Source organism: Lagenorhynchus albirostris, chromosome 2 (genome assembly GCF_949774975.1).
Source record: "Lagenorhynchus albirostris chromosome 2, mLagAlb1.1, whole genome shotgun sequence".
NCBI classification, from domain to species: domain Eukaryota; kingdom Metazoa; phylum Chordata; class Mammalia; order Artiodactyla; family Delphinidae; genus Lagenorhynchus; species Lagenorhynchus albirostris.
Window position 1 is genome coordinate 103,711,493 of NC_083096.1, and position 22,618 is coordinate 103,734,110.

Here is a 22,618-nt window from a genome sequence, read left to right on the forward strand (position 1 = left end):
ATCAAACTTATTAGCTTTTGCACAGCAAAGGAAACCATAAACAAAACAAAAAGACAACCTACAGACTGGGAGAAGATGTTTACAAACAATGCAACTGGCAAGGGATTAACTTCCAAACCATACAAACAGGTCGTACAACTCAGTAACAAGAAACAACAACCCAATAAAAAAATGGACAGAAGACCTAAATAGACGTTTATCCAAAGAAGACATACAGATGGCTAATAGGCACATGAAAATATGCTCAACATTGCTAATTATTAGAGAAATGAAAATCAAAACTGCAATGAGGTACCAGTGAGAATGGCCATCATTAAACAGTCTATAAATAAAAATGCTGGAGAGGGTGTGGAGAAAAGAGAACCCTCCTACACTGTTGGTAGGAATGTAAATTTATATAGCCACTATGGACAACAGTATGGAGGTTCCTTAAGAAACTAAAAATAAAGTTGCCATATAATCCAGCAATCCCATTCCTGGGCATATATCTGGAGAAAAATATACTTTGAAAAGATACATGCACCCCAATATTCAAAGCGGCACTATTTACAGTAGCCAAGGCATGGAAGCAACCTACATTTCCATCAACAAATGAATGGATAAAGAAGATGTGGTACGTATATACAGTGGAATAATACTCAGCCATAAAAAAGAAGAAAATAATGCCATTTGCAGTGACATGGATGGACCTAGAGATTGTCATACTGAGTGAAATAAGTCAGACAAAGACAAATATCATATGATATTGCTTATATGTGGAATCTTAAAAAAATGGTACAAATGAACTTATTTACAAAACAAAAATAGACTTACAGACATAGAAAACAAACTTATGATACCAGAAGTGATAACAGGGTGGGGTGGGGAGAGAGAAATTAGGAGTTTGAGGTTAACGTATACACAATACTATGTGTAAAATGGATAAACAACAAAGACCTACTGTATAGCACAGGGAAGTATAGTCAGTATCTTATAATAACCTATAATGGAAAAGAATCTAAAAAAGTATATATATATATATATGTGCGTGTGTGTGTGTGTGTGTGTATGTATGTATGTACACACACATATATAGCTGAATCACTTTGCTGTTCACCAGAAACTAACTCAACATTCTATATCAACTATACTTCAGTTTTCAAAAAAATCTTATTCTTTCTAAGGTCTTTCAACTTGGACTGTCAGAACCCGCATTTGAAACTTAAGTCCAGGAACTAAAAATCCATCAGTGAATGCTGTTGGCTCGACTTTAGAAACAGATTTAGAATCTGATCCCTTGTCACCAACTCTATACAACCTTCCCAGTCCAAGCCTCCTTCTTCTGTCATCATCTCCTACCAGTCTGTTTTCCACACTGTGTTCAGAGAGATCCTTTCAGAATCTAGGTCAGATGGTGTCAACCCTCTGTTCAAATTCTTCAGAAGATGGCAGTGTAGGGAGATCCTGAACTCATCTCCCCTCATAGACAAGTGAGTCTACAGCTACATATGGAACAATTTCCTCTTTAAAAAAAACCTAAAGTCTAGCTGAGTGATGGCTACACATAGGCAAAGGAGAAGAAAAACACATCAAAGTGGGTAGGAGAGTCTAGGTCACAATCTCACCATAAGCTTGGCACAGTGACCCACAACCAGGAGGGATCTCAGAACCCAAAGCTTCTCCATGAGGAACAAAGTATTCAAACCCCACATCAGGCATCCCAACTTTTAAAACATGCACTTGAGATATGAGCCCCCAAAACATCTAATTTTGAAAACCAACAGGGCTCACATCCTGAGACCCACAAGATGGTAGCAATCTAAGAAATGCCACTTAAAGGGCGTATGTGCTCAGACTCACCTGTCCAGGGCCCAGCTTAGAGGCAGCTGATTGAGTCCAGGCTTAAAGTGAAGGAGACTCACCTATTTATACTAAAGTGTTAGCCTGAGGGGCAGGCATCTAATTTAACACACACATCTGGTAGCCTGCTGGAACACTCTCTGTGGACAAAGACTGGAGGGCACCATCTCTGTGCTCTCCCTTTGCTTGCTCCAGAACACCAGTGTCTCCTGGACAGAAGCCTTTACACATATCTCATGCCCTGATTTTTGTGGCTGCCTCTAAGGAGATACCTCTTCATCTCCTGGCTCTGAAAGCTTGTGTTCCTGGTCACTTGGGACTGTAATAATTGGTGTCACCCAGAAAGGAGCTCATACCCCTTTCTGGTGACCTGGTTTTTGTGACTGCTGCCAGGGGACACCTTTATATCTCCTGACTCTGGTGGCCAGTGGGGCTTATGCTAGTGGATCCCACAGGACTGTAATCAATGAAGAAAGAGTTCTTAAACAGCTGTCACCACCAGGGCACAGTAAGAGGCAACAGACTCAGGAGCTAAGTCTTTCTGTGAAGAAGGCCTATTAGCTAATCCTCATGATTGTGTCCTAAGGGATAGGTTTCTAATTAAACATGCATCTCGGGGTTAACTGTAACCCTTTCCAGTCCTCGGAGTGTGGGCACTATCTTTGTGCTCTCCCTTTGCCATGCTCCAGAGTGTCAGTGTCTCCTGGAAGGGATCTTTACATGCATGTGGCACCTGATTTTTGCAGCTGACATCCAGAGGACATCCCTTGATTGCCTGACTCTGAGGCTGGAGTAGCTTGGGTTCTTGGGTTCCATGGACTGTGGCAATCAGAAGGATGGTTCTTGGCAAGCTACCACCCACAGGGCACTGCACAGACAGTGGACTGAGGAATACACACCAATCTTTCTGTGAGGGGCTGCTTTGCTTGTCCTGGATCTTTGGACTGAGGGGAAGGCTTCAGGTTTGGCACATATTTAGTGGCCTACAGAGCTGCTCTCAAGGAACGCAGGCTGTGGATGCCATCTTGGCACTCTCACACTGCTCTACTCCAGCTCACCAGTATCTCCCAGAAAGGAGTTTATGCACTTGTCTGGAGCCTGGATTTTTGTGATTGCCACCCAGGGGACACCTCCAGATCATCTGGCTCTGGTGACCAGTGAGACTTAAGTTTGTGGCCCCTTAGGACTGTATACATTTGAATACTTATAAAAGCTGCTGCCCAAGGGTCTGGCTTCCAATCACCTGGCATCTAGGTGCTGCTGTCCTCCCCTTTGAGACACTGACAGGTCTTAGTACATCCTCAACTACCAGGAGCTATTAAAAATATAATAGGTTGCTTGGACAAACACAGAGGTTTGAGGGACAACTAGAGCTGGGGTAGGGCTGAACAAAAAGTTTCATCTCCTACATCAAGCCACTCCTTCAAGACAGGGAGAAGTGATTGTTTCATTTACTGTATAGAAGCCAACACAGAGAGTCAAGCAAAATGAAGAAACAGAGGGATATGTTACAAATGAAAGAACAAGATAAAACTTAAGAAAAAAAACTTAATGAAATGGAGATAAATAATTTACGTGATAGAAGTTCAAAGTAATGGTCATAAAGCTGCTCACCCAAACTGAGGAGGAATAGATGGACAAGGCAAGAACTTCAACGAAGAGATGGAAAATATAAGAAGGTACCAAATAGAAGTCACAGAGCTGAAGAATGCAATAACTAACTGAAAAATACTCTAGAGGGGCTCAACAAAAGACCAGATGAAGCAGAAGAAAGGATAAGTCAACTGAAAGACAAGGCAATGGAACTCACTCAATTGGAGTAGCAAAAAGAAAAAAGAATTTTAAAAATGTGAAGATAGCTTAAAGGACTTACAGGATAATATCAAACAGACCAACACTTACATTATAGGCCTCCCAGAAGGAGAAGAGAGAAAGGGACAGAAATCTTATTTGAAGAAATAATGGCTGAAAACTTCCCTAACTTGGGGAAGGAAATAGTCATTCAGATCCAGGAAGCCCAGAGAGTTCCAAAACAGATGAACCCAAAGAGACCCACACCAAGACACTTTATAATTAAAATGTCAAAGGCTAAAGACAAGGAGAGAATATTAAAAGGAGCAAGAGAAAATCAACTTGTCGTGTACAAGGGAGCCCCTGTAAGACCATCAGCGGATTTTTCAGCACGAACTTTGCAGGCTAGAAGGGAGTAGCACAATATATTCAAAGTGCTATAAGAAAACAAAACAAAACAAAAAAACTTCCAGCCAAAAGTCCTCTCTGGCAAAGTTACTATTCAGACTTGAAGGAGAGAGAAAGCATTTTCCACAAGCAAAAGCTAAAGGAGTTCATCATCACTAAACTGGCCTTATAAGAAATGTTAAAGGGACTCCTTTAAGCTGAAAAGGAGGGGTGCTAATTAGTAACATGTGAAAGAATAAATATCACTGGAAAAGTAAATATATAGTAAAGGTAGTAGATTAACTACTTATAAAACTAGTAGGAAGGTTAAAAGACAAAAGTAGTAAAAATAACTGATTACAATAATTTGTTAAGGGATACACAGAGGAAAAGATGTAAAATGTGACATCAAAAACATAAAATGTGGAGGGGAGGGTAAAAATGTTGAGCTTCAGAATGGGATCAACTTAAGTTGTTATCAACTTAAACTGTTACAGGTATAAGTTTTTACATGTAAGCTTCATGGTAACTACAAAAATCTATAATGAGTACATAAAAGAGAAAGAGAAATGAATCTAACTAAGCATACCACTGAAGGAAGTTCTCAAACCACAAAGAGAATAAAAGAAGAAGAAAGGAACAGAGAGGAGCTACAAAAACAGCAAAAACAATTAACAGAATGGCAATAAGCACATTCCTATCAATAATTACTTTAAATGTAAATGACTAAATTCTTCAATCAAAAAACATAGAGTAACTGAATGGATAAAGAAAAACAACAACAAGACCCATTTATATGCTGCCTACAACAGACACAATTTAGATATAAAGACAAACAAAGACTGAAAATGAAGGGATGGGAAAAAATATTCCTTGGAAATGGAAACCCAAAGTAGCTATTCTTATATCAGACAAATAGACTTCAAAACAAAGACTGTAATAGGAGATGAAGGAAGGCATTACATCATGATAAAGGGGTCAGTCCAACAAGAGGGTATAACATTTGTAAATATTTATGCACCCAACATAGGAGCACTAAATATGTAAAGCAAACATTAACAGACCTAAAAGGAGAAATAGACAGAAATATAATAGTAGTGGATTTTAATATCCCACTTACATCAATGGATAGACCATCCAGATGGAAAAGCAATAAAGAAACATTGGCCGTAAACAACATGTTAGACCAGATGGACTTAACAGATACTTACAGAACATTCCATCTAAAAGCAACAGAATAAACATTTTTCTGAAGAGTACATGGAACATTTCTGACATAGGTCATATGTTAGGCCACAAAACAAGTCTTAAGTTTAAGAGGGTTTAAATCGTATTAAGCAGCTTTTCTGATCACAATGGTATGAAACTAGAAATTAATTATACAAAGAAAACTGGAAAATTAACGAACATATGAAGATTAAACAACATGCTAAAATAACCAATGGGTCAAAGAAGAAATCAGATTAATAAAAAAAATACCTTGTGACAAATAAAAAATGGAAATGTTACATACCAAAATTTATGGAATGCAGCAAAAGCAGTTCTAAGAGGGAAGTTCATAGCAATAAATGCCTACCTCAAGAAACAAGAAAAGTCTCAAATAGACAACCTAACTTTACACCTCAAGAAGCTAGAAAAAGAAGAAAAATAGAAGCCCAAAGTAGAAGGAAGGAAACAACAAAGATTAGAGCAGAAATAAATGAAATGACTAAAAAGACAATAGGAAAGAGCTGGTTCTTTGAAAGGATAAAATTGACAAAACTTTAGTTAAACTCACCAAGAAAAAAAAGAAAGAAGACTCTTCCAGACACAATTTGCGAGGACAACGTTACCCTGACAGCAAAACCAAACACCACAAGAAAAGAAAACTACAGGCCAGTATCCCTGATGAACAAAGATGGAAAAATCCTCAATAAACATTAGAAAATCAGATTCAGTAATACATTAAAAGGATCATAACGCATGATCAAGTGGCATTTAATCCAGGGATACAAGAATGGTTCAATGTCCACATATCAATCAATGTGATAGACCACATTAACAAAACAAAACATAAAAATCATATGATCATCTCAATAGATGCAGAAAAAGCACTTGACAAAATTCAGCATCCATTTATGATAAAGTCTGTCAGCAAAGTGGGTACATAGAGAACATATCTCAACATAATAAAGGCCATGTATGACAGCCCCACAGCTAACATCATACTCAACAGTGAAAAGCTGAAAGCTTTTCCTCTAAGATCAAGAACAAGACAAGGATGCCCACTCGCCATTTCTATTCAGCATAGTATTGGAAGTCCTAGCCACAGCAATCAGACAAAAAAAGAAATAAAAGGCATCCAAATTGGGAAGGAAGTACAACTGTAACATTTGTAGATGACATTATTTTATATGTAGAAAACCCTAAAGACTCCATCAAAGAAACTGTTAGAACTAATTTAAAAATTCAGTAAAATTGCAGAATACAAATTCCACGCACAAAAATCTCTTGCATTTCTTCACACTAATAATGAACTATTATGAATAACAAAAGGCATTCCTATTACTCAGGAAACTCCAATGGTTTTAGGAGCTCTGTGCCAGGAAATGAGGACAAAGACCAAGTATTATTTTGTATTCTACCACACACCTCAACATATCTTGTTTTGACCTTGGGCAGATGCTTCAAACTCAGTGTGCCTTAATTTCCTTATTGACAAGAATCGTAATACTACCTATCCTCTTGTGTTGTTTTGAAGATTAAATTATTTAGCACATAGAAAGCACTTACAGTTATGTCTGACACAGAAAGAGCATTCCACAAATGTTAGTGATTATCATCATTATTGTTATTATCTGGTAACTGTTGAAAAGGGGTATGCTTGGGACTTCACTGGTGGCACAGTGGTTAAGAATCTGCCTGCCAAAGCAAGGGACAGGGGTTTGATCCCTGGTCCGGGAATATCCCACATGCTGCAGAGCAACTAAGCCCATGCGCCACAACTACTGAGCCTGCGCTCTAGAGCCCATGCTCTGCAGCAAGAGAAGCCACTGCAATGAGAAGCTTGCGCACCGCAACAAAGAGTAGCCCCTGCTCAATACAACTAGAGGAAGCCCGCACGCAGCAACGAGACCCAACGCAGCCAAAGATAAATAAATAAATAAATTTATATTTTAAAAAATAACAATAAAATAGAATAAGAATATGTGAAAAAAAAAGGGGGGGTATGCTTAGATTCTTTTTTCTTAGAAAACTGATGTCAGCCAAGATCATCAGTCTTAGTGTTGCCAGTTTCACCCCCAAAACATGACCTTTTGAATTAAAACATATTAGAAGTAGTCGTCTTGGAGGAAGCATGTGGATAGCCACGTAATGCTTATGAGCTATAAATATCTACAGTTACAATCTGAGGTTCGGGTAGATAAATTCTAGATCTTATACAACTGTGGTAAGGTGGAGCTACTTAGGCTTTTTCTCTTTATTCGCCTATCTATTTTTAGGGGACTATGGAACCCCACTTCCTTGGTACTTCCTTCTACAAGAGTCTTATTGGCAAGGTGGTGAAGGTAAGTTATTTTTAATTTTTTAATAAAAAAAGTAAAACAAATGTTTGAACTTAGCTCCTTTGGCTCTGCGTGGAATGTGTGTGCATTGTAGCGGTGGCTCTTACGTGAGGTGTGAGATTCCTGATTGGTTAGCTGTCTGCTGAGGGCTCTGCTCCTTGGTGTAGCATCACAGCCTCTGGGAGCCCATATTTTGTGAGTCACTGGGCCAGGGTGATGGCTGAGCATTGATAAACCCTTGAGTCCTGGTCGTGCCCAGTAGATTAAAGTACACTCTTAAAAGAAGGCCAGACCACTTCAGGGTGCAAATAAGTTTTGCAACTTCTCAGTTCAAAGCAAACAGATCCAGAGAATCATAGAGGAATCTTTACATTCATCTTCTGCTGCCTCCCCTCATCTGCTTTTTTATTCCTCTCTACTTTTTCAAATATAAATGAATTTATTTTCCCAAAGGAAGGGCCCATCTGGAGGCTGGCGCAGAGCTGTGATCTTCAAGGCAAATACTCCCAGATTCTCTTAGTATTGGTCTTTCCTCTGGTTGGGAAAGAGGGTTAAAAGGACATTTGCCCAGAGTGCATCCTAGATAAAATTTACCTTTCCTCCTGAATAGGATAGGAGGCCAAAGGAGAGTTCTAGAATTGGGGGGAAACCACAGACTCCTGTGAGGTATGAGGAGGCAGAGAAATTCCAGAGCTGAGAGCTGGGGACTCCCCTGGAGCTAGGAGTTTCTGGAAGCAAAGGAAATGCTTTCCAATCTGTTTGTTCCTCACCTACCTGCTCTTTACTTTGTACTATTGGGCCTGGGCCAGGATTTATCCTTTAAGCACTAAGATAGATGTTTGTTTTCTCTAGGCGATTAGCCTAGGACCTTTAAAAGTTTTGGGGTGGGGGGGTTGCCTTTTTTTTAATGGTTCGAACAAACAGCACTTCAACAGCTCAGTTTGTTTTCTCCATTATGTTGGCTTGTCTGTCTTTCTTGTCTATCTATAAACTTTTAAATTTCCACTGTAATAAAATTATAACCCATCATAAATGGGAATTTTCAACACAGAAGTCTGTTCCTGGAATGTTTCTAATTTCAATGAATATCAGGACTTGTGGGCATTTTTTCCCCTCTATAATCTCAGCAGATACGCTGCCTCTAAAAAAAAAAAAAGAAAAGAGAAATCTTAAGACAAATGTGCTCCTTCAAAAATGAGTCATGCTTTTGCCAACAGAAACCAAATGTTTTTCACCTGTCTCACAGGCTAGACTGAAATAGATTCCTAAATTTCTCTAAAATTAGAAAAGAGGTGAGGTTTTCCACCGAAACCCCTCCTTTCACAGATGAAGACATGGAACCCAAGAGATATCCAGTGTCTTACCCAGTTCCCATTGTTCACTTGGGACAAAATCTGGAACTGGGACATACATTTCCTGGCAAGGAACTCACTAGAGTGACTAGAAGAATATCTCCCCCTGCTATTTTATTATTACACATTAGTGCAGTATGATAGCTAGTAAAGAGATCAAAGGAACTGTGGGCAGTATATTTAAAGTCCTTCAGAAAACAGAAGTACTGGAGGGGGCGGGTCCCTGACCACCAGGCCCATTACTTGCCACTCCACCACACAGCCTGCAAATCTCCAGGCAGCGGTGTGGACAGAGAGGCCCTGGTGGGCTGCAGCATTGAAAAGTCCACCCTGCTCATGTATGTGCCCTTGAGGCCAGAGCCTTTAGATGCTTGGCGACAATGGTTTCCTCCTGCCCCTGCTTTCTTCTCTGGCTGGCTTGCTTTTCTGCTTCTCTTCCGCTTTCAGGATGTCCTGATATCCTTTTAAACCAAATGCCAAGTTTACAAAAAGTGCCTCTTTGGGGGTGTGGGGGGAGGTAGGTGTATGTGTGAGTGTGAGAACGTTTGTGTGTTTACACCGCAATTCACAATTTGTGCAAGCCTGTACGTCAACCAGACTCAACTCTGGTATTAATCTCCAAATACATGAATGCCCATAAAAGTAGATTCCTCAGGTCAACGATGTCTCGGTCTGGCTGCCCATCATATCAGCTTGAATGGACTTTTACTCAAGGTTCATCATGACTTTGACATGTTTTGGATTGGAGTGAAAAATACTGTTAACGAGCTAAAGAAAATTAACCCATTTCAAAGTTAATTTTTTTTTTTTAATCACAATATCTGACATTGTGGGCTCCTCCTGGCATTTTAAGAGGATGTGTGAAACTCCTGTTACAAAACTCCCTCTGGGCTCAACGAAGGTTGCCAAATCAGCCAGCTGGGAGGCCCTTCCAGCCACTGCCGGAACTTCACAGTCCCGCAGGTCAGAGGTTGGCAAAGCCTTGCTCGGGGCTTGTCCTGGGAATGCCAACTTGGCCTTCTGAGGGAGCTGTGTTTTCCAGCCATGGTAGGAAACTCTGCTCCGCCTTCTTTTCCCCTCCTTTCCTGCCTTTCCTGATTCTCATGTCTCACCAGGAGAGTAACAGTGGCTTCTGGTTGGTGCAGGGTGTTCAACCAGAGAAGAAAGGGCCTTGGAAAAGACGGAACCTGTAACAGAGGAAATGGAGGACCCAGAACACCCAGAAGGAATAAATGGTAAAAACCTCAATAAAGAATGCAGAACAGAGGCAAGGAAAAGGCTCAGAACACTGCACAGAGCCAGAGTAAAACACCTCGTGACTGGGGTGAAATGGAACCCAGGAAACTGACTGTCTCTGTTGACAAGGGTTAAACCTAATACCTTCTCAAGGGTCCAGCTGCACATGTGCGGAATGAATGGTCCAGCCAGACATGAACGCATATTTCCTGGAGAAAGCAAATCCAAAGTATGTGGTGTGTTTGTGCCCTTGTTAGGCAAACCCCAAGTGAATTGCACAAATGTGCTGACTTCCGAGGATTTAGCAAGAACAATAACTTGGGTCACTAGGTCTTAAAGCGGATATGAGCTATAAGGAAAGACGAAAATAAATGCTCCTGTGCACAGGGGGAAAGAGTCTAAAGGAGCTGACTACATTTCATTCGTGGTTTACAAATGTAGAAGTCCATTCATTCAAGCCATCAAAAGCCTTTCCTGACCGTGGAAGTTACCTAATAATTCCTCAACCCATGGACTAAGTTTGCAAGTGTTCCCCTGGCCTTTGCCTCCCTTAGCTTCCCTCTTGAACCAGTTCTGTACTTCCCCCCGCACCATGTTCTCTATTCTTTAAGCATATGAATTTCTCTGTGGATACTAAATGTTCTTGCTATCCTCACCCTGGGTTTAGAGAGGCAGCATGGCCTCTGGACTTCACCTGATGTTGCATGAGAGGGTCCAGCCTCCATGCCTCTGGTCCATCCCAGGTGCCATTTCGCAAAGCTGAGGTCAGAGACCTGTGGCTCCTGTGGTTTCCAGTCAGCAGAACTTGTGGGAAGACCCTTCTCCCAGAGTGTAATTCCAAGACCAAAATCAGGGGGTTGGGGGCTGGTCCCACCTCAGTTTTAGGCGAGACCAGGAGGCACAGAGAAAAGAAGCAACGGGATTTTTTTTTTTTTTTTTTGGCAGGGGAATAAGTGCTCAGAACTACAATATTAAGATGACAAATTAAGTGACGCTGTATAGAGTGAACTAAAGCAGGGAGAGACTGGAGGACAGGCAGAAGTGAACACCAAGTGGACCTCACACCGTAGGGGGGTGTGGAAGTCGAAAAGTGGAGGGACAGAGTTAGAGGGAAAGGAGTGAAGAAGAGTGGACTGTCCCACCCTAACTGGAGAAACTCTGGAGTTCTGAGGAGCAAGAATTCAGTTTCAGTCAGAGTTGGCTCAAAGATGTGAGCCAAGGTGACCAGGAGAACGGCAGCTCCAAGAATGAACATAGGACAGTCTGAAGGAAAATGTTGTTTGGGGAAGAAAATGAGGAGCCTGAGCTGTTACAAGAAATCCATGAGGAAATGCCCAGCAGACTATCCGAAATGAGGACCTGGGATTGAAGGCTGAGCTTAGGGCTAACTCTCCATACAGACAGTGCGTGCAGTCTGGGTTTGAATCCCAGCTCTGCCACTCATAAGCCACGTGACCTTGATTGGACTCTTGATGTCTCTTGTGTCTTAGGTGTCCTCAGTAATAGAAATGGGCACAGCAATATCTATTCCCCTAGGGCTGTAGTAAGGGTGAAATGAGGAAATCCATGTAAGGCACTTGAAATAATGCCTGGCACAGAGTAACCTTTCAATAAATGTTGGCCACTATTATTACCATTATTACTCTGTAGTCATCCTTACAAAGGTCATAGCTAAAGCCATGGGGGCAGAAGACAATAGTCTGAAGAAAGAACCTTGGGAAATGTGTACACTAAGGCATTGTTACATCATGTTCATTTTTTCCAACAAGACTGCTTCTTTGAACGTGAGCTCCCAGGCTTGGTTCCCGGGGTGTGTGTGAAGAATCTGGTAAAGATTTTTGAGCACCATGGCAGGCCAGCTGTGGACCGTCTTAACATTACCTTCTATGAAAACCAGATCACCGCATTTCTCGGTCACAATGGAGCAGGGAAAACCACGACCTTGTGAGTCTCTAATTTTCTGGCTCTCTTCTTCCTCTTTTAGCTTCAGTCTATTCTTGCCCATTGAGTTTTAGTGACAAAAATGTGTCAATATTTGTGTCCCAGGAAGGTGTTAAGTACAATGCAGTTTTCAAAGCTTATTCTCATATATTGTTTTATTTGATCCTCACATGAAATTGGAGACAGAGGTGGAGTAGTAAGTTTATTGCCCCCTTTGTGCCAGGGAAGTGGACATCCAGAGAGCTGAAGTGACTTTCCCAAGGTCACCAAGTTGTAATGGTTCCCTGGGGGCAAGAGCCAGGTCCTCCCAAAATTGTCTCTTGTCTTTGATGCTGCGAGCCGGCCTCCCTACCCCCAGCCTCCCCAGCGTTGCCGTCATGATGGTGGTGATAAAGTCGTGGCCACCACCATCACATGCCCTCTGTCTGTAGAGCGCTATTTACTTTCAGAGAGCATCCCTTTTCCTACCTATGAGGGTTGGTGGTAGTTCTGGAGAAAGTTAAAAGGGGCTGTGGGGTAACTGCCTGGCAACTGAAAACTAAGTTCAGGGAAGATGAAGGCTCTGCATGGACTCCTCAGGTCAGGAAGCTCCCCTCACTTTTCTAAGGGCCCTGAGTGTCATCTGCTGCGAAGGAAAACAGGGCCAGCTAAGGTTTCCCGAGGAGCAGCAGGGCAGGGAACCCATATGAACGCAGTCGTCAGGTCCTTTGGCTTCTTAGAGAGCCCCAGGAAGGAACAGCTGTGTACACCCTGCATTGGAATGTTCTCTGAGGGCGGTTCAGTGTGAATGGAATGTGGGGCTGGTGCCATTATACTTGGTTCTGTTTCCCTCTAGTGGTTGATCAACAGGCCAGTTCAGAGAGCCTGAGATTGTATCTGGCTCAGGGACAGAGCTGGGAGGGTTAGCTGATTTCTCTCCTTCTTAACTAATATGGTCAGAGAGCCCCAAGCCCTGTTCAGGACCCCAAAGGCAAACACATTACTTCATGAATGTGAAATGCAATGTCCCCTGGTGGCCAGAACACAACGTTCAATAGAAGTAATATAATATTTTTGAGTCTTCCTTTATTCTGGCATTGTTCTAAGTGCTTTACAGGTATTAACTATATTTAATCCTCCCAAAAAAACCCCATGAGGTGAACGTCGTCATTTCCCATTTTACAAAATAAATCAACATTCCTATTGGGCTTTTTATTATTTTGGATCCAAAATTATTGTGGTGATAATTCCCAGGCCTGGGTTCAATCAGTTAATCAACAAATACACGTTGAACGCTTCGGCTTCTCAATAAGACCTTGCCTTTCGTAATGGTGACATCAGGCAAAACTTGGACCCATGGGCTGGATACCTTTAACTGAGCCCCCTACAGCGCCAGGAGCTGTGATGGCTGAGTTGGGGAGGGATCTCCGGCTGCAAGTGAGCATTCTACAGCTGGGAATCAGTGTACACCCATCAGTGCTTGCCTGAAAGAACTAGGAAATAAGTGAAGCAGAGAAGGAAGGCGGATGTGCTCATCCTCCTAGGGGCCTGGACGTACACACTGGTGCTAAGCCCCGTACAGGAAACTGTTGGTTCCTGCAGCTGATGATGGTTGGGGTTTAACTGAGGGTCAGAATCACCGACCCTGGGGTGGAGGCTGCTGTCCCAAGGCCTTCCTAAAGGCCAGCCTTTCAACCACTGACTCCTGCGTTTGGCAGGTCCATCCTGACGGGTCTGTTGCCACCGACATCCGGGACTGTGCTCATTAGGGGAAAGGACATTGAAACCAGCCTGGATGCTATCCGGCAGAGCCTTGGCATGTGTCCACAGCACAACATCCTGTTCCACCAGTAAGTAGAACAGGAACTGAGACCCTCCCCATGCCCTAACCTCACCTTGCCCTCCAACAACACGTTCTCTAGAGCGCAGCCGAGGGATGCCAGCTCTGGGGGCAGAAGGCAGTACTCTGCTTTGGCTTCCCCCACCTTCGGGGTCCTTTGTCCTGCTTGCAACGAGACATGCATGTGACTGTGCCTCTGGCACTCAGAGCTGAGCTCTTCCTGCTCAGAAGAGTGGTGCTGCCTTCTCTCTGTCAGGGTGGCTGGTCCCAGGGCCCCTTGCTCAGTACTTGCCCAGAAGTCTGGTCCCTTTCAGGGACCAGAGAGGAGACCATCGCTCCTTTTTTCCTCTTCAGCCAGGCATTAAAAACTGACTTTTGAGGAAGCTTTTCAGTTGCTTTTTTCCCAAACTTTTATTTCTTATCTAAAAAGTTATATACAGTCATTGAAGCAAAGAAGGAGGGAAGACGGGAAGGAAGGAAATATAGATTAAAACAAAAAATAAAAGTCACCTGTAATTTCACCAGCCATAGAAAACCACTGTTAACACCTTGATATATAATTTTTCTCTTATACATGTATAGATATACATATATACTTTAAAATTATAAAGGAGAATAAAACTCTGCATACCATTTTGTAACCTGTTTTTTTAAATGTGATTGCTTTTTTAAACCTAAGATATCATGAACATCTTTTCGTGCTATTACATATTCTTCTATGCAATAAGTTTTAATGTGTACATACTATTCCGTTGTATAATGTGCTGTTTCAGCTGTCTTAGATATTTTGGCAGGGTTGGTATTTTGTTTCATTTTTCTATTATAAACAACACCATGATGCACATCGTGATTGCTAAATCTTTGTGCTCATCTTTAATTATTTCTATGAGGTAAATTGCTAGAAGTGGAATTGCTGAGCACATTGCCTTTCTCATTGCCCCGTCCCTATAGTCTCACAGTGGCTGAACACATCCTATTCTACGCGCAGCTGAAAGGGAGGTCCTGGGAGGAGGCCCAGCTGGAGATGGAAGCCATGCTGGAGGACACAGGCCTCCACCACAAGAGGAACGAAGAAGCGCAGGATCTCTCAGGTGCTTGGTGTTGGGAAAAGACAGGGCTTCAGATGGCATATCCGTGGTTTCCCAGTGCACAGGGCCTTGTGCATATGCCTGTGTGCATGTGTGTGTGCGTGTGTATATTCTTAGGCCTATAACAGGAGAGCTCCTAAGGGTTGGAACATTCTATAAAGTTATTCTGACCATCTAAGACCAACCCACCTCTGGATTATTTCCCACATGAAACACTATCTTGCAGCAGCCTGGGCTGTATTTGCTCTGATGTTTATGTGTTTGAACTCAAAGGTGAGAACAGTCTTCAAATGGTCTGAGCCTAGGAGGCAGGGATTTTCTTTCCTGCATTACGAGGCCTGTACCACTAGAGTTTTGAACACTGTGTGGATATCTAAGGAGGCAACATCACGCTGCTGCTGGATCTAAGGTGCCTTCCTTACGAGGTCAGCCCTGGGCCCTTCTCTTCCAATTGTCCACAGCTCCCGTGACCCTGCCGCCTTGTACCTCTAGGTGGCATGCAGAGGAAGCTGTCCGTTGCCATTGCCTTCGTGGGAGATGCCAAGGTGGTGGTTCTGGATGAGCCCACCTCTGGGGTGGATCCCTACTCGAGGCGCTCCATCTGGGACCTGCTCCTGAAATATCGCTCAGGTAATGGCCAGTGTGCATCGCCGGTGCTCTCACTGAGGCTTTATGGGTCTCTCCACTCTCTCACACCTAGCATTTTGTAAGGGCCACAGCTGTACTCAGATGGGGCTTTATCACTGGCTTGGGGGAGTCTATAAGTTCTAGATGAAGCCTCCTGAGATATTTTACACAAGTACAAGCAGGGAGTTACTGATGAAGCAGCCTACTTCCCAAAATGCTCTAGAAAGTTCTCTCGACCTGCAGCCCTTCTGTCTGAAACAGTGGGAGCAGCTCTAGTGAAATTCCCCCTTGGAAACCAGGTGTGAGGGCAGTGAGCCTGTGTTCAGTGCTGCAGAGGACTGCTGCAGATGGAGATGTCTCAAAGTGTGACATTTCCTCCTCTGTCGTGGCACGTGCAACCAGAGGTACAGATGCAGAAGAGACAGCAAGCAGAGCTAGTGCCCGTAAAAGTGGTGGTGTGGTTCAATCCTGCGGTCGATTTGCCTTCCTGGAATCCTCATTACCATTTTCTTTCAATGACATCTCCAGCTAGTATCAAAGAGTGTGTGTGTGTGTGTGTGTGTGTGTGTGTGTGTGTGTGTGTGTGTGTGTGTGTGTGTGTGTGTGTGTGTGTGTGTGTGTGTGTATGTGTGTGTGTGTGTGTGTGTGTGTGTGTGTGTGTGTTCTTTGCAAAGATTATAAATGCAGTGCTTAATGACCCAGAGAACACACATATAGAACTCAAAAGATGCTGACTGACTATAATGAACATGTCCCATATATGGTGATTTATTTGCATCAGGTCCTATGTCTAATGAAGAAATAATCCGTGAAACAGTGCTTTACAATATGTAGGATGCTAAAAACGTTAGCTGTTTTCATTTTTATTCTAATATTCTAGACTTTATTGCAGAAAACTTGTTTTTATTTATTAACTCCCAGTTTTTGCAACCCATATAATGGGAAGCTTGCCATACATCCTCTCCCATCCACACCTGGCCCAGGCCTGCCTGGTGATTCCCCTGACCCCTGCCCTTGCAGGCAGAACCATCATCATGTCCACTCACCACATGGACGAGGCCGACATCCTCGGGGACCGCATCGCCATCATAGCCCGGGGACGGCTCTACTGCTCCGGCACACCGCTCTTCCTAAAGAACTGCTTTGGCACAGGCTTCTACTTAACCTTGGTGCGCAAGATGAAGACCATCCAGGGCCAAGGAGGAGGCTGTAAGGTTTGTGTCTGTCCAGGGAAAGAGCCTGTCCTGGGTGAGAAGGAACGCACAGTGTGGTGCTGTCGTTCTGGACTTCTACCTAAATCAGACTCCAGCCAGCAGAACTGACCTCTTTGTTTCTGGAACCATTTGTAGATTTTGATAAAAGGGCGTTTTGAACTCTCCTACAGAGATGCTTTACCCCAGATAAAACAACTAGTTTTAAACGACCTCTGATTATTATAGGCCAGAATCCTAAACTGCACATGTGGTTTGGTGCAACATAGAAGGGAGTGACTTATTCTGCGAGGTTACACTAATTAAAGGACAGTAGTTGTTTAAGTTCCTTTTTTCATTCCAACATTTATGTTCCCTAATTAAACCCAAATTTCATTGGTAAATGAAAGCTAAGAAAAAGATTCCCTGATAACTATAACCTGAAAATGGTGAAGTGAAAAAATACCAACCAGCAGAGACCAACTCAGCATGTTAGGAGGCCCAGGTTCAAGTCTGGGCTGCAAGGTGAACAAACTGTGTCATGCTAGGCAAATTCCTTAATTCCTCATTGTTGTGGGGTATTTTCCACATAGAGAATGAAACTGATAATTGCCTCTCTGCTTCTTGGGGATGTGGTGAAGATAAGTGAGATAAAGTATTATAAATGTGCTTTGGGCTCATTGAGAAAGGCATTGCTCACATTCAAGTTGTTTTGTCATGCTTATTTTATTGTAGCATTATTTATGCCTCTGGCCCCTGTAGTTTAAGCGTCTGGCTGCTTCTGGGTTTTCCAGTCCTGGATAGACTTCCACAGCCCAGCATGCATCCCTGGGGAGGGAAAAGCAGAATGTCTTGCACAGGCCAACCTATAGCTTTCACATAAGTAATGACAAGCCAAAGGGGTCCTTCAAGGTTCTCTCTGTGCCTGATTCACACGCTCTGCAGAACAAAATCAAACAGCCACAGCTTCAAAATGTTCAGATGAAGTGATAGATTAAAACAGTGAAGAAAAATGTGTTGACTGCACTTGGCGTGAGAAACAAAGCATGGTGGTGACCAGTGAGCATTAGGGAGATGCTATAGAAGTGACTGACGTCCATCTGTTGTAGGGGACCTGCAGCTGTGCGTCTAAGGGTTTCTCCATCAGGTGTCCATCCTGCGTCGATGAGATAACTCCAGAACAAGTCTTGGACGGTAAGGACTCAGGCAGACTGTACCTCAGTTCTTGTCTGGCGATCATCTCTGGGTATTGTTGGGTGTGTCCGGCTGTCGTGCATTTCAGTGGGAGCAAATAGAACACTCTGTGTGTTTCTCAAGCCCACAGTCATGCAATTGCTCATCTTCTTCTTTGAGTTTTTTCTCCTCCTCAGTTCCCAAAGGGATGTTAAAGTCATGGACCTACGGGCCCTCTCCTTTTAATGACGAATCCAGTCTTTGTTCACTCCTTGCCCTTGTCCATAGTAAGCCTCCACTCCTGGGGTCCTCCTGCCTGGCTCCAAGCCACATTCCTCAGTGTCTGGAGAAAAGGGGTTCTAAAGGTGCCAGCTGGAGCCCTACAGTGGAGCCACAGCCCTCATCGTGCACTTTTCCAGAGAGTCAGTTTGCATGGTGTAGATGCCAAATCTGAGGAATATTGCACATCCCTGTTACACGCCCAGCTTTCCTCTCAGTTGCCAAGTTTTCCAGTGGTTCTTGCTTGGATTAGAGTGTGTCAGACCTCATAAGGGGTGCCTCCACTCCAGGAAGATGCCAAAGAGAGGCTCTCGCTGTGGAAGCGCTCATCGTGCAGGACCTGACCTCCTGCCCTAGAGTGCTTGTCAGCAGCTCTTTCCACTCTCCTTGAGTGCTTGCCTCTCATCCTTTCCCCGGGGCGTCTTCACAATTTGAATACCACACTTCCCATATTCCTAAGTACGAGCAAAACTAAACCTATGTACTGATCCAAGTTAATGAAGGGGGAAAATAGCTGCTTATCAAAGAAAAGACAAAGTTTCCTACTTAGCACAAATATTTTTCTAATTAAAATCTGGTGAAACAAGAAAACGAGACAATATTTATGCACCACGCTTAAAAGCTGAGGCAAAATGCCCAGAGGTGCATCATATTTACTCTCCCACCCTCTCTTTGCACTGACAGAACCTGTGGTGAACGTGAACACATCTTTTTAGAACATTTCTGTGTGTTTTTCCTAGTCTGCCTTGCCATGGGCCCCTCCCTGCTTTCTGAATAATTTTTTTTTAAAAGAATACATTTAATTACTGTGTGTGCCAAAGTTAAGGTGGAAACAGAGCCTGCTGGCTGAGGTGAATTTTTTAAATATTACTTTATTTCTAAATAAAAGTTTATTTTCTTTGAATAGAAGAGAGATGCTGTGAAGGGTGGGAAGCACAGTAAGTAGTTATACCCGAAATAAGAGAAGGAAGATCATTTCAATCCCCATTAGCTCCTTGGAAGGCTTTTCACACACACACACCCACATACCACACACACTCGCAGACCTCCCTGCCAGACGCTGAAAGCCCTACTGCCCTGAAGGACTGCTGCTGGAAAGGCTGACACACACGTCTAAGACACAATTCCTGGGAATCCAGCAGCTTCAGGTTCGATTTCCTTCCTAAGAGAACAATGAACGTGACCCCTAGAGAGCTGTTAGGGCAGAGCTGCTTCCTCCCATGAGGAGCCCTCCGGCCCCAGCATGAAGTCATCTCAGAGCTGAAGACAATTGAGTCTAATTTGCATATTTGACTTAAAACAAGCCTTCCAGTCCAGCTAGGCAGAAGGATCCGGGTTGAAAGCTGTGAAATCCCTCCACATGAGTCATTTCTAAAACAAAGAAGGAAAAGAACTCATTGGGTGATCCTGACTCTGAGAGGATGGCTTGCAGAAACACACAAGACCTGGGCTCTGAGTCCCCAGAATCCCTTCCCCTTTGACCTGCCTCTCAAGACAGTGTGCTAGGGAATCGTCTCTTTAAATGCATGCTTTAAATTTTTTAATTAGATTTTTAATTTTAAAGTAACACATGCTCATGCATAAAATTCAATTCTGATGGTATGAGTGTATCAGGTGAATACTTGATACTGGACACTTCCCCACACCCCATGCTGTGCTTCCTGTACTCCATCCCATGGTCCATTTCCACAGCTTCTCAACCCCCTTCTGCATTTCCTGTGAGCTGGGGATTAAGGGTTTTGTTTGAGGAGGCAGATGCAATCCCAGGGGAAATGGTGCAGGCCTCCCAAAAGTTAGACCAGGCCTGGATGTGTGATTTAGGAAGGGGAGTTCTCACCCAGCTTGGTCACCAAAGCCGAGTGTGCATATTGGGCAAGTCCCCTATACCTTGGGCCAGACCAGAAAATGAAAGCAATTTTGACTCTCTCAGGCTTGTGGTGATTAAGAACGAACAACGTTGATGACAAGAGCTTTCTTACTTGAGATGATGTTCGTGATAACAATAGCAGCTGACACTCATCTACGGGCCAGGCACATCATTCTCAGTGTTCAATGCATAGTAACGCATCCAAGCCTCACAAATCACAACGAAGTGGGTGCCATTATTTTCCCCTTTACGCAGATGAAGAAACAAGGGTATGACCTGCCTAACGTTGCATAGCTTGTAAAGAACAGAACATTTGATTGAACAAAGGAGAAAACTGGCACAGGAGTGTTACGTGAGCTCCCCAAGGTTACACAGCTAGTTGGGGGGGGTGTTGGCTTCCATCTCCATCTCCCTTTCAGTGCTCGTCACAGGGCCAGCTAAGCTAAACACAGACATGACGGAGCGCTATTCCTCTGCAAGAATCACTACCGAGAAAGGAAATGCCCTTTTCTCAAATGAGAGGCAGAAGAAAGTAGGGGACCTGGGCAAGTTCACAGTCTTCCAGGTTCTGGAAAGCAGAGTTGATGTCAGCCTTTCTTCTTGTCTTAGGGGATGTGAATGAGCTGATGGATATGGTTTGCCACCATGTTCCGGAGGCGAAGCTGGTGGAATGTGTTGGTCAAGAGCTCATCTTCCTTCTTCCAAATAAGAATTTCAAGCAGAGGGCATACGCCAGCCTTTTCAGAGAGCTGGAGGAGACCCTGGGTGACCTGGGGCTCAGCAGTTTTGGAATTTCTGACACTCCCCTGGAAGAGGTAAGGCAGAGATTCCAGGTGGTTGCTGTCAGGTACCAGAAGAGGTGGTTCTTTGCCAAAGTCTAACACAAAAGTCTAGAAGGGAAATTCTATAAAGGCAAAAAGCCGTAATTCCTCACCCAAGCGTAGCAACTATCTTCATTTTTGGCTCATTTCCTCCTGCCTTTGTCCATACGCACACATATTTTACATAGTTGTGGTCACCATATACATACACTTTTGTATTTATAGAAGACTATGTTCTTAGACAAAGAGTCGTAATGTATTTTCTTCCTATGATGAAGCAATCCCCAACAGAATTGAGCTTGGGTTAGATTTTTCTGAGAGTGGGAATGCCTAAACCAAATTCTCTCTTTTTTCTTTCTTGACAGATTTTTCTGAAGGTCACGGAGGATTGTGAGTCAAGACCTCTGTTTGCTGGTATGGCACCCGAGTGTGGAGTTTGTTCCCTTACCACACCCACGAGCTCTATCTTGAAAGCCTAAGGAAAAGTGCATAAAACAACAAGCAGGGAAACACTCCTCCATCGCCTTCATCTGACCCCAAAATAACAGGCATTTTGCACTCTCAGTTCCTTTGATTGACAAAGGAAAGACAAATGGAATTAGATCTGGGTGGGAAGACTCTAGACGAAATCAGGATTCTTAAGGAGGGCAGGCGGGGAGCTTCACCACCCCCAAGCTTCTCACCCTTCCTGGTCTCCTGTTCCTGCCACATCACCATCCTCATCTCCTAGTCTTATCTCTGCCAGGCCTCTGATCCACTCCTGCTTGCATGAGTGACAGCTCGCAGAGTTCTTAGAGATAGTGGTGACAGTAAATACAACCCAGATGCCAGCTAGGACCTCCTGGCCTCTTTGAGATGGAGATAAAGTTATTCTGAGCCCTCATTTAGTGCACTGCGGAGCTTCGAAACTGTGGGGACCATAATTGCTGTGGATTCTGGGGGTTTCTCTTCCATATGTGTGAGCCCGGCCACCAACCATCCCCTTCCGTGATTTCTACCAAATCTCAGAGCCACACAAAGCACTCATGAGTGCAGTGGATTTTACCGTGGAGGGTGGAGGCTGGGGAGATGGACATGCAGGAGAGCTTACCTGCCGCAACACAGGCCACTTCTGATAGAACAACAGGTATCCACCCACTCTGATAAAATGCTCTCCCTGGCTTCTCCCTTCCCATTCCATTTTCCTCTCTTCTGGTCAGAGGCAAAGCTGTGAGGCAATTCTCATTTGCTGTCTTGGGCACCTGCCATTGGTGCCCAATGGTGATATGTTACACTTTCTACCCAGTGTAACATATCACAGTATTTTCGCGTGCAAAGACTGTTTCCTCTTTGTTAGTTTCCGGTGCTAGCTCTATGTCACGGTTTTCATCTTGCTTTGTAAGTGATCCCAGCTATGCCTAGAACTAACAGTAGTCAAATATATCAGCCCACACATGTGCCATGACCCAGTTAGGCTGTGTGGCAGCCAGAAGAGGTGGCCATCCAGGCAGAGTGGGGAGAAAGGTGCAGTGCTCTGGAGGGGGTGGGAGCAGCTCACCACAGGGCCCAGGTCTTCTTTCCAGCTTTGTAGACACAGGAATTAAATTCCCTCAGCTCACCGAAGGGCAAAAACTTACATTAACCAAAACCAGAATGAAAACATGCTAATTTATATTAGAAGCTA

The 22,618-nt window shown here is 43.6% G+C and overlaps 1 protein-coding gene across 2 annotated transcripts in view; it reads left to right on the forward strand.

Annotated features, from left to right (window-relative positions):
- The window catches only part of ABCA4 (ATP binding cassette subfamily A member 4), a 136,895-nt gene that overhangs the window by 72,636 nt on the left and 41,641 nt on the right, over positions 1-22,618 (forward strand). For both annotated transcript variants that reach the window (XM_060142471.1, XM_060142472.1), the window contains exons 17-26: positions 7,500-7,565; positions 10,060-10,149; positions 11,920-12,094; positions 13,789-13,920; positions 14,862-15,001; positions 15,491-15,628; positions 16,646-16,839; positions 17,925-18,009; positions 20,744-20,949; positions 21,321-21,369. In XM_060142471.1, the coding sequence (XP_059998454.1) occupies positions 7,500-7,565; positions 10,060-10,149; positions 11,920-12,094; positions 13,789-13,920; positions 14,862-15,001; positions 15,491-15,628; positions 16,646-16,839; positions 17,925-18,009; positions 20,744-20,949; positions 21,321-21,369 (1,275 nt within the window). The remainder of the gene's footprint in view (positions 1-7,499; positions 7,566-10,059; positions 10,150-11,919; positions 12,095-13,788; positions 13,921-14,861; positions 15,002-15,490; positions 15,629-16,645; positions 16,840-17,924; positions 18,010-20,743; positions 20,950-21,320; positions 21,370-22,618) is intronic.